Below are 13,416 nucleotides of genomic sequence, written 5' to 3' on the forward strand. Positions count from 1 at the left end.
CCCCGAACGCCTCCGCACCAGGTACCACCGCCATGGGCCTGGAGCTCTGCAGGATCCCCAGCGTGGACGCAGCGCCTGCTATGGGGGAGCAGCTCTGAGCAGCAGAAAAAGTGGCTTGTTTCAAAAAAATTCAGAAGCGAGCGGGCTGAGAGGAGCCGGAGTGTGACCCTCCAGCAAGCGCCCGGCTGGGCTGGAAGCCACGTCCTCCTTCAGCCTCCTCTCCTTGGTGATATCTTCTTGTTTATTATTTTGTTCACTGTTTTATCCCTCTGTGTAAGCAAGCTCAAAACGTCCTTCTCAGAGCCAGGGGCCAAACCTTCCTTGGCTCATTGCTGCCTGTGGAAACGCATTACATTATTCACTTGTGACTGTATTAAAAACAATCTCTATATACATCTGGGCTCCTCAGGGCTGTCACAAACTCCTTGTGATGATTAAAAGCAGAGATATATTCATAGTTGTTAATCATTGTAGGTGAGACATTTTCTTAGAGCTCAGGGCGTTCTCACATCCCACCAAACCCGTCTCTGGGCCGAGCCCCGGGCAGGGGTGATGCCTTGGTGGGGACAGGATGGGACTGGTCAAGGGCAATGCCTGGTGGGGGTAGGAAGCTGAGACCCATCCCGGGGACAGAGGACTTGCCCGGGGAGGAGGGACAAGCTGGGGCTGAGCCCCGAAGTAACAGTGATGCCGGAGCGGGGAGCATGGCAGGACACGGCTGATCCCAGGGCAAGGGTGATACCTGGGGGGCTGGGATGGGGCTGAGTCCCCGGGTCAAGTACTGTGCTCGGGGAGGGAGATGGGGCTGATCTCTGGGACCAGGGGTGATGCCCAGGGCAGGAGATGGGGCCGAGCCCGGGGCAGGGGCGATGCCCGGGGCGGGGGGACAGGACGCAGCCGAGCCCGGGCCAGGGGCAGAGGCGGGACCCGCAGCCGGGCCGGCCCCCCGCAGCCCCACGGAGCCCGGTGTCCCGCCCGGGGGGGCCGGGGCGGCGGTGACTCAGCCGGGAGAGGCGGGCGAGGAGAAGGAGGAGGAGGAGGCGGGGGAGGAGGAGCAGCAGGAGCCGCCGCAGCCGCCGCGGAGCCGCTCACCTGCCCCGCTCCGGCCCCGCCATGGCCCGCCGGGTCGCCGTCGTCCTCCTGCTGCTGGCCCTGGGCTGCCTGCTGGGCATCCTGCTGCTCTGCCTCGGCTCCGGGGACACGCGGGGACCGCCGGGCTTCAAGGTGAGCGGGGCCGGCACCGGGGACAACGGGCACCGGAGGGACCTGGGCTGCTGGGGCTGGGGGAGCCGCAGCGGACACCCCCATCTGCGGGATGGCCGGGGCGGGACAGGCTCCTGCAGCCCGGGGATCCCCAGCGGCGGGGACACGGGGCTGGGGGTCCCCGCACTGCTGCCTGAGCTGGGGGAGCAGGGAGCAGCCCCCCGGCTGCAGGGACACCCAGCCCCGCCACCTCAGACCTCCGTTCGAGAGAGGAATCTTTCGGGCACACTGTACCAGAGCAGTGGCGTGTCCGGATGTGTCCCCTCCAGGCCTGAGCAGCCGTGTCAGCATCTGCTCCCGTGTGTCTGGGGATGGGGCACCCTGGGCACCCAGCATCGCCCAGCACCCCGGCTTCCAGCTGCGCTGCCCCAGCCAGCACTGCCAGACGAGAAATGCACTTCCCTATGAAAATGAGCTGCTTTTTATTTCTTTGTCATTGTAAATTCAATGCTGAAAGAAGTTCCTGACCAGTTTCTTTTTGGCCAAGTCCCCCGGTTGACATTTTGCAGCCCAAGTCTTTTGTTTTAAAAAAGTCTTCTTTTTTCTTTTCTTTTTTGATAGACCGAGCTGTTCAGTGGGGAATATATTCTTGTCCTGAAAAATGGTTCATCCAAAATCCCCTTTTTCTCATCCCAAGCAATTTGCTTTGGAACTTTCTGAGCCAGCCCAGATGCCAGATGTGTTGCCTTCTCTCTGGTGTATCAGCTGTATTGAAGACGAGCTGGCTTAGCCACGATGATACTCGCTGCTGTTGGTATAACTAGCAACTCTTTTTCCCTGTGGCACCTTTTTTACCAGCCCTTGCCACGTGCTGGGGCACATTGAGCAGTGCCCATAGCTGGTTCCAAAACGGATTTTTGACTCTTTGGACACAGGGGAATTAGACGGATCAGCGCTGAGGCCTGTGTGCAGCACTCGGGTCAGTCTGGAAAGCCTTTTTTCCTCCTGGTTCCAAGCTTAGGTTTTAAGCCAGATGCATTACCAGATATTTCATTTTTGAGCTTTTTTTGTGCCTTTTCTCTCTGGGTGCTGGCAGCTTCCAGTCTGCAGGCAGCACTGCCGCTTGGGGCTGAGCATCCCCAAACACCCACATGGGTCCTGGCCTGCTCCACCACCCGGCCTGGGGATTTGGGGTCTTGCCCCGTTCCAAGCAGGCGTGAGGTCCAGCCCAGTGCGCGCGGTGCGGCACAGAGCTCGGCACAGAGCTCGGCACAGAGCTCGGCACCGGCGTCACGGCAGCTCCGGTTCCTGTGAGGGGCTGTGCTTTTGCAAAGAGCTCATGGCTGTTTTGGGGATGTAAAGCTTTGTCTTAGTCTAACTCAGCCCCAAATGTGCAGACACGATTTAGAGGAGGTTGGTCCTGCTGTGGGGACCCCAGGCTTGCCCCCGCCCTCCTGGGCAAGACATGGTCTGTGCTGGCTCACTCCCGTTACAGCAGCTGCTGAGCTGTTCACTGCTGAGCTACGGCTCCATGTCTTTACTTTCCATCTCCTTTGCTTGCAATATAGCCCTAAAAATATCCTGGATTAGTTATCCTGCTGCCAGGATATCCTGCGGCAAGTCCCGGGAGCGCGGTGTTCCCCGTCCCGCGTCCCCGCGGCAGGGCTTGCGGCTCCGCCGGGAGCTCTTGCCTTCTTGTGGCAAATCTCTCCAATGGCTCTTACAAGGCAGCTGGGCTCTTCCCTGGCTCTGTGGTGGGAAGGAAACCCATCACAACCACCGCAGACCTGGGGGCCGCCCAGGTCTCAGTGCCCCTGGGAGAGATGCAGTGTTGTGGGGCCGGGCTGAGCCCCTGCTGAGCTGTGGGGGATCCCGCAGAGTCTGTGGGGTGGTGGCTGCATGGCCATGGGGCCTGGTGTGGGGCTGCAGCCAGTCGGGCAGCTCTCAGTGCCCCACTGTTCCTCCTCCCCTGGGGAGTGGGATGTTTCTGGGCAGAGCTGCGTATTCATGGGGGAACCTGAGCCCTGCTCGTGTCTTCACTGCACCATGGCCTTTGGGGCTGTCCCTGCCGTTTGTGGCCTCTCTGCAGGGGCTGCAGGGCTGAGCAGCCCTGGCTTGGGCTGCGCTGAGGGACGTGCCAACGGGGCAGAGCCTGTGGGGCCACAGGTGACCCAGGTGGCAGCGAGGCCAGGGGTGGCACCGGGACACTGTCTTGGTGCAAGGCCACACTGGGGATCCCTGTGTCCTTTGGCCCTGTGGCATCACCAGAGTCTGGTCAGGGTGTCCTGCTGTTAGAAAGATCCATCACCCCTGTGCCACCAGGAGGTGGGGGACTGTCCCACGGGCTGGGGCCAGGGCCACGAACACGTGTGAGGCCCCACCAAGCCCCAGGGTTCCAGCAGCCGAGCATGCCGGGGCGGACAAGAGCCAGGCGCCGCCGCAGGAGTGTGCCAGGGCATCCTTGTTTCCAGCCCATTCGTTGGCAGGCGCAGGACACCTCGTCTGGAAGAGCTGAGGGCAGTGCTTATGCTGCAAATCACTAACGAGATGAAGCTTTCAGGCGGGTTTCTCCCTCCCGGGGCTTCCCATCTGCGGGGCCCCTGCAGACGAGCTGCCAGAGCTCCCTGCGACCCCACAGCTCAGCCGCAGCTCGAGCCCGCACTGGGGACCTGCTCTGCACTGGGTGATGCAGCAGCTCCAGTGTCAGGCACAGGCGCTGGGAGAGGAGCTGGGACAGGGCCTGGCACCATCGCAGCCCCGCTGTGGGTGCCTCTGTCCCCGGTTCCTGTGTGGGTGCTGCAGGCGTGTGTGTACCCTTGGGTCTGGCGGAGGGAGCGGGACATCTCCTTCATCCTTCTTGGCCATCCAGGTCTGCCTCAGCCCCTTTGTGCACACACACCTGTGCATGTGGCTTCCACCCTGCTCACCGCTGCCAGTGCCCCCGGGGAGGATGACTCCTCCATGGAGACAGGCTGGGGTGCGAGATCCTGTGCTCCCCAGGAGCGGGGCAGAGGGGGCTGGGGCGGGCGGTGAGGGAGCCCCGGCGGCTGGCTGGGCGCTGGGCGCTCCCTGCACTGCAGCGGCCACTGCACTGCAGCGCTTCGTGTTGCCACATGTCATCACCTTGGCCAAGCCCAAGAGCTGCTGCCTTTGCTGCTGGGGCTGGGCCGCCACTGCTCAGGGAGTCCCGCGGACTGTCCCTCACCCGCAAGCCCTGGAGCTGCTGCCCATCGTTGCCACCCCACACCCAGGAGCAATGGACTCTGCTCACCCAGGCACCAGGACCTGAGAGGAGAGACCAGCCCTGCCAACCCACACACATTGGCAGCAAAGGGCACCAGGATGCACCTCCATGGGGCAGCTGGCTCTGCAGCCTGCCCCAGCGCTGTCCCTGTCACCCCAAACATGACACCTCCCCACAGGGCTTCCCCCAGGCGGGTCTGTGCCGCATCCCACTGCCACCACATGTGCTCCAGCTCCCTGGGCCTGAGCGGGCAGCATGGCTGCCCCACACGTGTGCCCACGCTGGCGCATGCTCACGCACACCCACACCCACCTGAACGCATGTACGCACAGACACACATCTACCCGTGTGCACACAAACGTTGGCACACCTGTGTGTGCACGTTCACATGCACCTCCACACCTAAGTCTGCACACACTCGCATGTCTGTGCACACGCACCCCAAAGTGCACACCTGCAGGCACACACAGCACATGCACATATCCACGTGTGCACATGTGCACCTACATGTGTGCAACTGCCCCGTGTACAGCTCCACAACGTGTGCAGCCCCCCGTGTGCGCCCCGTGCCAGCTCTCTGTGGGGCTGACAGCAGCGCCACCGAGCCAGCCCTGGCGAAGGCAGGAGGAATCTGAACCACCCTTCCCCACCACAGGCGTGCGGGACATCCCCTGCCCCTCCTGGGCACAGCCGTGTGTCCAAGCCCGCGGCCACGTCCGTTCCTGCTGCAGGGTCGGTCTGGCATCCCCAGCGCTGCTCCCGCCGTGCTGGCCCCGTCCCTGGTGTGGCAGCGGGTGGCCCCTGTGCTGCGGGTCAGCCTCGCTGCCTCCCACCCACCATTTCTTAGCCCCTGCCAACCCATAGGTATCCCCATCCCCAGCCTCATCCCCCCCTGGGCGCTGCAGCCCATCCATATAATCCTGGGGCTAGAAACTGCTCCTGGGGCCCTGGCTGTTCCCAGCCTCAAGTTTGGGGTGACTTGGCGATGCTTTGCCTTTGGGGACAACGTTGTCACCCTGTTAACACTAATGTCACACCAGGTTGATGTCTGGGGTGGTGCAGATGTGGTGTGGTGCCCTGCGAGGACACCGAGGACATCTGCATGGTGGCCGCAGGGCGCATGGGCACATGCGTGGCAGAGGCGGGCAGGGGGTGTTTTGGGGTTGGACCCTGCCCAGGGACCCCTCGCAGGGATGCCAGCACCCGCTCGTGAGGGCTGGGATAGTGAAGGGGACGTGCTGAGAAGGCCATGGGATGGGAGCTGGTGGTGACATGCCAGCAGGCTTCCTCTGGGACAGGCAGCTTCGCTGGGGCAGGCTCAGCATCCTTTATGGCTTGTGCAGGGGGTGCGCTGGGGTGGGCAGGTGAGGCAGAAGGTGCTGTGGCCATGAGGGACTGGGAGGACACTCAGCGCCAGGGGGTGCATGGCCCATGGGGTGCTGGGCAGAGGAGCCGGCTGAGAGCCCCCCGAGCTGCCCTGAGCACCCAGCCCAGAAATGGCCCAGACTGGAGGTGCCGCTCCCCAGCTTTGTGCTTTGGAGCAGCAGCTGAGTGGGGGAGGCCGTCTGAGCCCCCGTCCTCCTCTCTGCAGCGTTCATCATGGCCGGGGGCTACTCGCCACACCAGTGCATGGCACACTGGCCCTTGTCTGGCTGCAGAGGAAGATTCTGTGCAGGCTCATGGCTTTTGGCTCAGAGCATTTGGCAAGACAGTTAATGGGAGCCGGGAGAGGCTGGGGAGAGTGACCCATTGGAAATGGTTCCCTGGGGGAGCAGGGGGTACTGCTGGTGTGGGGCCACAGCTTCACATGGAAATGCAGGTTCCCTCTAAGTGGGGAGCCCAGGTGTCCCTGCCTGTGCTCTGACACTTCATTCCTGCTGCCTGAGCTGGCCAAAACCCAGCCCTGCAGCCACTTGGGCTGGAGCCCACTCTGCAGCTGGTGGGAACAGAGACGCAGATGGGGACAGGGACGGGGATGGAGACGGGGATGGGGACAGGGATGGGACGGCAATGGGACTGGGGCACCTACCAGGCAGGGCTGGTGTGGCCCCAGGGCACTGGGCAGGGAGAGGCGCTGCCTGCAGGCAGCAGACAGAGCCTTTGGACGAGCCAGGTTTAAGCCTCAAGTGATTTCACCCCAGAGATGCTGAGCTGCTTTCCCCCCGCGCACACTCGCAGGCTCCTCTCTGGCAGGGAAGCAGCTCTGGCTGGGGGCACAGAGGGGTGCAGGGGGTGAGCCAGAGGGGTCCGACCGGCAGGGCTGAAGGCAACACGGGGCAGCCCCTCCCCGGGAGCTGGGAAACCTAGTTTGGCAGGAGGGAGCAGGGTTATTTATAGCCGGAGAATGGCCAAGCCATACAAGGGCAGGAGGGACGAGGTGCCCTTCTTTGGTGAGCTGCATCCCCAAGGGGCTGCTCCCAGGTGTCCCCCCTCCGCTGGCCCCAGGGACCCCCGCACCGCTCAGCACAGACGCCCACTGGCCAGGAGAGATGCTGTGGGGAGCAAGCAGGGGAAGCGGGGGGAGAGCCTGCTGGTCTGTGCTCAAGGGGGCAAGGGGTTCCCCCTGCCCAAAAATCCAGATTGCCGGTGCTGCACCCCCAGCAGGCCCCGTGCAGACAGCTGTGGGCAAGGGCCGAGCGGCGCTTGCCTCTGCCGGACGATGCTCCTGGAGCTGCCGTGCAGGGCACTGCCAGGGCAGGACCGGCGGGCACGGTGGGTCCTTGAGCCCCAGTGCCTTCCCTCGGGATGGCCTGGGGCAGCTGGGGGTTACTGGCCTTTGGCCTGACCCCCTGTCTCCCTCCATGCAGTACGGCATTGTGCTGGACGCCGGGTCCTCGCACACGGCCATGTTTGTCTACAAGTGGCCTGCAGACAAGGAGAACGACACCGGGGTGGTCGGCGAGCACAGCATGTGCGATGTGGAGGGTAAGAGCTGTCCCAGTCCCCCGGGGCCGGTGCTGGTGGCAGGGTCTGTCACACCCCCCGCAGGCACGCACCGTCATGGGTGAATGCCCCTGCCATGCCCAGCTGCCTCCCTTTGTATTCACCAGTACAGTGAGGTGTTATAAGTGGTCCAGCCCTCTTCCCCAAACCTCCCTCATCTCCCCTCGGTGCCTGCAGCCGTGCCCATCTGTGGTTTATGTTTTCCTGGCATGCACTGCACTATCAGGAAACAATTTAGCTTCTGCCTAGGCCAGTGCAGAGCAAGGGATGATTTTGCACTCTCCATTTAAGCAACCTTTTCCCAGCTGTCAGCTAATGGGGGATGTGGCGTGGGCATGGAGATGTGGCTGAATTCTGGGCAGCTCCATGCCCACAGAAACCTGCAGCACCTGCCTTTTGAACAGCCTGGGAGGGGCAAAGCTGCCCACCGAGCATCTTCACCCACAAGGAGCAACGCTGTTCCCTCTCCTCAGGTCCCGGCATCTCCAGCTACAGCTCCAGCCCTCCGACTGCCGGGACGAGCCTGGTGCACTGCCTGAACCAGGCTCTGAGAGACGTGCCCAAGGAGAAGCACGCGGGCACCCCGCTCTACCTGGGCGCCACGGCCGGCATGCGCCTGCTCAAGTGAGTGCTTGCTCTGGCCACGCCAGCTGCCTGGGGGGCCCTGCCGGGCCGCCCTGCCATCTCACCACCCGCGGCAGGGATGGAGATGGTGACGGACAACTGTGATGTGTCCCCTTTGCCAGGTGAAGCTCCCAACCCTCCCAGCTGCCCAGCAAAATGTCCCTTGCAGAGGTGCTCCTGCCTTTCAGGGCAGGAGATGCTCTGCAGGGCACGGCCTGAGAAGAGGCTGGTATGTGGCCAGCACTGGCATAACCCACCCAGTCTTTTTGGCTAGCCAGGAGCAAAGCCCCCTGCACGCATTGCTAAGCCTGATGGGACACAGTGACAATAATTATCCCCCAAAAGGCACATAGAGGAGGGAGCCGTGCCCCCTCGCCCAGCCATGGGGTATGGCTCAGGAGGAGGGAGCACACCATCCCTGCCACCTGCTTCCCTCTCCAGCACAGACACGGGGCTATAGGGGTTTTTCGAGGGACATTCCTACAGGTACCCAGGCGAGGACCCACCTGCCTCTCACCCCCTGTGCCACGGGGGGCCGAGCCCCCAGGGCAGTGCGGGCCGTGGGGGCTCCAGCACCCGGCGCGGCCCCGTCACCGCCCTCTCGCCTGGCCCGCAGCATCGCAGACCCGCAGGCCTCGGACGCCGTCCTCCGCGCCGTGGCAGCCACGCTGAGGTCGTACCCTTTTGATTTCCGGGGGGCAAAGATTCTGTCGGGGGAAGAGGAAGGGGTCTTCGGCTGGGTGACCGCAAACTACCTCCTGGAGAACTTCATCAAGGTGGGCAGGGGAGCCTCGCCTGCCGGGGACGGCTGTGGTGGCCTGGCTGTCCTGCAGCTCCTCACATCCCTGTGCCCCCTCTTGTCTTCCTTGCTCAGCGTGGGTGGCTCGGGGAATGGATCCAGCCTCAGAAGAAGACACTGGGAGCCATGGACTTTGGGGGCGCTTCCACACAGATCACCTTTGAAACCAGGGACACCATCGAAGACCCCAGAAATGAGGTGATGCTGAAGCTGTACGGCCAGGCGTACAAAGTGTACACCCACAGCTTCCTCTGCTATGGAAGGGACCAGGTCCTCAAGAGGCTGCTCTCAAAGCTTCTCCAGGTACCAGCAGGTGCTCAGCGGGGTGCTGGCTGTCACAGTGCAGGTGCCCCCTCACCCTGGTGTTTATACAGGGGTGTCCCCCAGCCCTGGCTCTAGGACAGCCCCGAAGGGCTGGTTGCACACCCTTCCCAGACAGCTCTTGGGTTTTTCCCCTCACCCTCTCCCATGGTCCCCAGGCTTCCTCTCACCCTCTCCATAATGTGCTGCACCCCTCTGTCAGAGTCAAGAGGTCCCAAGTCACCTCAAGATGCCAAAGCTCCTCTGCACCTCCCAGCAGGGAAATGGAGGCAGGCAGGGGGAAGCTGGGCCTACGGAACAACTCACACGTCCCATCTGTCTCTTCTGCAGCAGGCTCAGAGCTACCAAGCAACTGTCCCCTACCCCTGCTGGCCCACAGGCTACCAAAAGAGCCTGTCGCTGAGCAGCGTCTACGACAGCCCCTGCACAGAGAAGGAGAGGCCCGGCCTTGCCCTCAACACCACTGTCACTGTGGTGGGCACCGGGAACGGGAGCCTCTGTGCTCTGCTCGTCAGCAAGCTCTTCGACTTCACCACCTGCTCCTTCTCCCAGTGCTCCTTCGATGGCATCTTCCAGCCGAAGGTGTCAGGAAACTTCATTGTAAGTCTTGGCATGGAGCAGGGTGGTGGCACGGCTGATAGATGAGCAGGTGTCCCCAGACCCCCGGGCACCACACGGTGGCAAAGCAAGACCCCCAGCTCTGCAAGGGCAGGCGCTTGTGCCCACCATGCTGGTCAGAGCGGCTGTTCGTGGGAGAGGGTTTGCTCCCAGCCTGTCTCACAACCGCCTCCTTTCCTCTCTCAGGCCTTCTCTGCCTTCTTCTACACGGTTGACTTCATCCAGACAGTGATGGGGAAAGCTGTGCATTTGCCCAGTGACCTGAAGGATGCTGCTGAGACCATCTGTGCCACCAGCTGGAGTGAGGTGGGCTCCTCGGGCACGGCGGGGAGGAGAGGGCTGCTTCATGTGGGGCATCGCCTGGGCTCCGAGCGCAGCCCTTGGAGGGGGCTGTGTGTCCTGGTACCCCTGGAGATGGGGAAAGGTGGGGGCTGGCTCCTACGTGGGACCAGGGGAGGCTCCGACGGGTATGAGGAGCACCTTGGCCAGCCAGATGCAACCGTGCAGAGCTTCAGGCCACAGAAACAAAGCCTGGGCCCTGCTGGCCTGACCCCTTTGTCCCTCCCTGCTTCTCACCCAGCTGCTCCAGAAAGCCCCTAAGCTGGAGAAGAGACTGCCAGATTACTGCCCCATCAGCATGTTTGTTTATTTGCTCACCACCAAAGGCTACAACTTCAACAACCATTCCTTCCCCAACATCGCCTTCCAGAAGAAGGTGAGTAACACCACAGCACATACTCATGTCACGATATCTGTTTGGCATTACGCCAAAAGGCCCTGCAGGAGAGATGATCCCTCACCAACAAAGTGCCAAACAATTTGAGGCAACATCTCAGGGAACAGGGGAAGGATGGGACTCCCAGGTTTTGGATGGATCTTCTGGGAGATGGCAAAAACACAAGCTGAGCTGACCGTAGGGCAGTCATAGTCAGGTCCTCCAGTCCTTTGACCCTCAAGGCACCAGCCATCTCAAACAACTCTTTGCTCAGGCTTGTTGGTAAGTTATCTCAGGGCAAGATCCCACCTTTGCCGAGTGCTCTCACCCACACAAGCCATGCAATGGGCAGCAAGATCAGGACTGGCCTGAGCAGACGAGATCCTTCTCCCATAAGATGAGCCCAGCTGCTTTGTCCCTGAGCTGGCTGGACCAGTGGGCAAGTGAGGGCTCAAGATGCTGTGGACTCCCCGACACTCCTCTCCTCCATTGGGCTGACAGTGAGGTGGTCCCTGGAAGGTCTCTTGAGGGCCATGGAGCTGGTTGACCAGGGTGGTGATCATGCCATGTTGTTTCCACAGGCAGGAGAAACCTCCATCGGCTGGGCCCTGGGCTACATGCTGAACCTCACCAACATGATCCCAGCAGAGAAGCCCTCTTCCCACAAGAGCATGCTGTACAACTACTGGGTCATCCTCATCCTGCTCTTTGTGGTCACCGCCCTGATGTCCCTGGTGACTGCCGTCTGCCTGCTCCGGCGCAGCAAGTCCAGCACCATCTAACGGCTGGAACAGGGTGGGCCTTGTCTGCAGGACCCAGCACCATCCTTCCTTCTGGAGCTTCCATGGCCTGAATACTTGGGATGCGTCAAGTGCTCAGAAGTGTCTTCCTCCAGTACCCGACACTGCCTGTCCCAGAGGAATGCTGTCCCTTTTGCCTTCCCCTTGCTCTCAATCTGCAGAAAGTGGAGGACAGGAGAGGATTGCTGGCCCTGCAGGAGAGTGACTTCAGGGTTTCCCGGTGCTACTCAGGGATGGACCCTAAAGCAGGCTTGGGATTTGGATGTTTAGACCTGGGGCATCTTTCTGCCACCAGAGCTGGGCTGGACTGGGCCAGTGAGTGCGGACAACAGCAGGATTTATTCTCATGTGCATGGGGTGAGCGGGGAGCATTACTTACGCTGGTCCTTATAGCTGACCTCTCTAGCCTGCCCCTGGAGCATCAGCCCTGCCTCCCGGGAGCTCTGGGCATCACCCAGAGCCCATGCCATCTTTCTGGTCAATGCACAAACCCCACCGACCTTCCTGAGGGCCAGATCTTGGCCTGGACTTCCACCAGCCTCGCCACAGGGGCTTTGGGCAGGGGCGAGCGGCAGCTTTCCAGGTCCCTCTTCAGGGACCAGACATGGTGCCTTCCCCAGTCATGTGGTTCCTAAGCCAGACTTGCTTTGCCACATCCAGAGCCTCCTCTGCCCCACACCAGCACAGGGGCAACAGGCTCGCTGTGGGAGGGGGCTTTGCACTGCTTTAGGGTTTGAGCCCTGCATCACCCCACGCCAGGCAGCTGGGAGGATGCACCTTCATTTCCAAATGAGTAAAACCAGGGACATGCAAGCATGCAGAAGGTTTCGGTTTATTTGGTTGGGATTTTTTTTATAATCAGAAATAAATCTTTGTAACCACTCCTGTGGCTCTGTGGGTCTTGATGAGAAACGGGCTGATCAAGCCTGGCTGTCCACTTGGACACAGCAGCAGGTCAGGCTGTGCCTGGAGGCCTCAGTCCTTCGCAGCCTGCCCAGAGCTGAGACACCGTCACGGCTCCGTGTGCTCTACCGGCCCAGAGAACTCTCCAGGATGGACCAAGGTGGGCTCGAAAGGCCCACCTGGAGGTGAAGGTTCAACCAGTCCTGGTTGCGAGGCTGAGGTTTCCCAAGCACTAGTGGTCCAGTCACCCCAAAGGTGTGAGCAGGCAGTACTCAACCTGACTCTGTCCCACGCATTCACTGCTGTGCTCACAGCCACAGCCCCCATGAAAGGAATGCACATAGAGAGCCCCTGCTCCCAGGGGACCAGCTCTGGTACCAAGCAGGGTACGAGAGCAGCCCGCAGGGTTGGCAATTTGTTTGTGCAGTTGCTGGCAGCTCAGAGCCACCACGGCATGCACGCAGCTGCGCCGGGCCAGTCCTGACTCGTCAAGCCCATCTTTAAAGAGCCTCCTGCCCACCGTGCTCCTCCTCACGCCTCCAGAGAGGAGCGGCTTTAGCAAGGGTTGTGGTTTCCCAATGCCCCCCTTGCTCTTCCAGGCGGCACAAGCTCCGCTCCCTGCTCTGGCCGAGCTCCCAGTACACTGTGCTCATCTTAACCTGCCCGTTCCCTGCAGCCACTTTGTTTTTAGCTGCTCTGCTGGCTGCCTCTCGTCTCTCTGCACAGATCGAGTGTGATGCCAGTTCAGATGATGTTCTGAGTGCTCAAACCCAGTTTCCTCCCAGGCCCCTCGTCTCCCCAGCACAGGGATTCCATCCTCTGGCGTGGCTCAAGGACCAGCTCCAGCTCTCACACAGAAGGGTGTATTTCTGGTCTCTGGAGCCGAGACACTGCTGCTCTGCTCTAAGAAACCAGTTACAATAGCTTCCAGAATGCAGGCTGGGCTTCGCCTTCTAAGAAATTCAGCTGCCGCTAAATCAGAGCGGGACATCCACCAAGAGCAGCCCGTTTGCCCTAGTCATGACTTGGAGTTTATGAAGAGGCTTCTTAATCCTCCTTCTGGTGCGTGGGATTCAAGACAGCACCATGCCCTTGCTGGCTGGTTAATGGATCTGGATGGACAGTCTGGGGCACTGAGGGGCTCTGGGCACATGTGCACCCCATTTGCAGGAACAGAGAAGACACCCCCAGAGGCCATGCAGCTGCAGGGCTCAGCTCAGCCACTTTCGGGCAGGTGAGAACAGCC

The 13,416-nt window shown here is 61.4% G+C and overlaps 1 protein-coding gene across 1 annotated transcript; it reads left to right on the plus strand.

Annotated features, from left to right (window-relative positions):
- Positions 1–998: 998 nt before the first annotated feature.
- ENTPD2 (ectonucleoside triphosphate diphosphohydrolase 2) lies at positions 999–12,149 on the plus strand. Its single transcript, XM_082068058.1, has 9 exons — positions 999–1,224; positions 7,255–7,372; positions 7,864–8,014; positions 8,631–8,790; positions 8,889–9,116; positions 9,465–9,734; positions 9,939–10,058; positions 10,333–10,467; positions 11,049–12,149. The coding sequence occupies exons 1-9, from the start codon at positions 1,114–1,116 to the stop codon at positions 11,247–11,249; spliced, it is 1,494 nt and encodes a 497-aa protein (XP_081924184.1). The 5' UTR covers positions 999–1,113; the 3' UTR covers positions 11,250–12,149.
- The last annotated feature ends 1,267 nt before the right edge of the window (positions 12,150–13,416 follow it).

The sequence above is a fragment of the Streptopelia decaocto genome (genome assembly GCF_964273445.1).
Source record: "Streptopelia decaocto genome assembly, chromosome: 17".
Lineage (NCBI taxonomy): Eukaryota > Metazoa > Chordata > Aves > Columbiformes > Columbidae > Streptopelia > Streptopelia decaocto.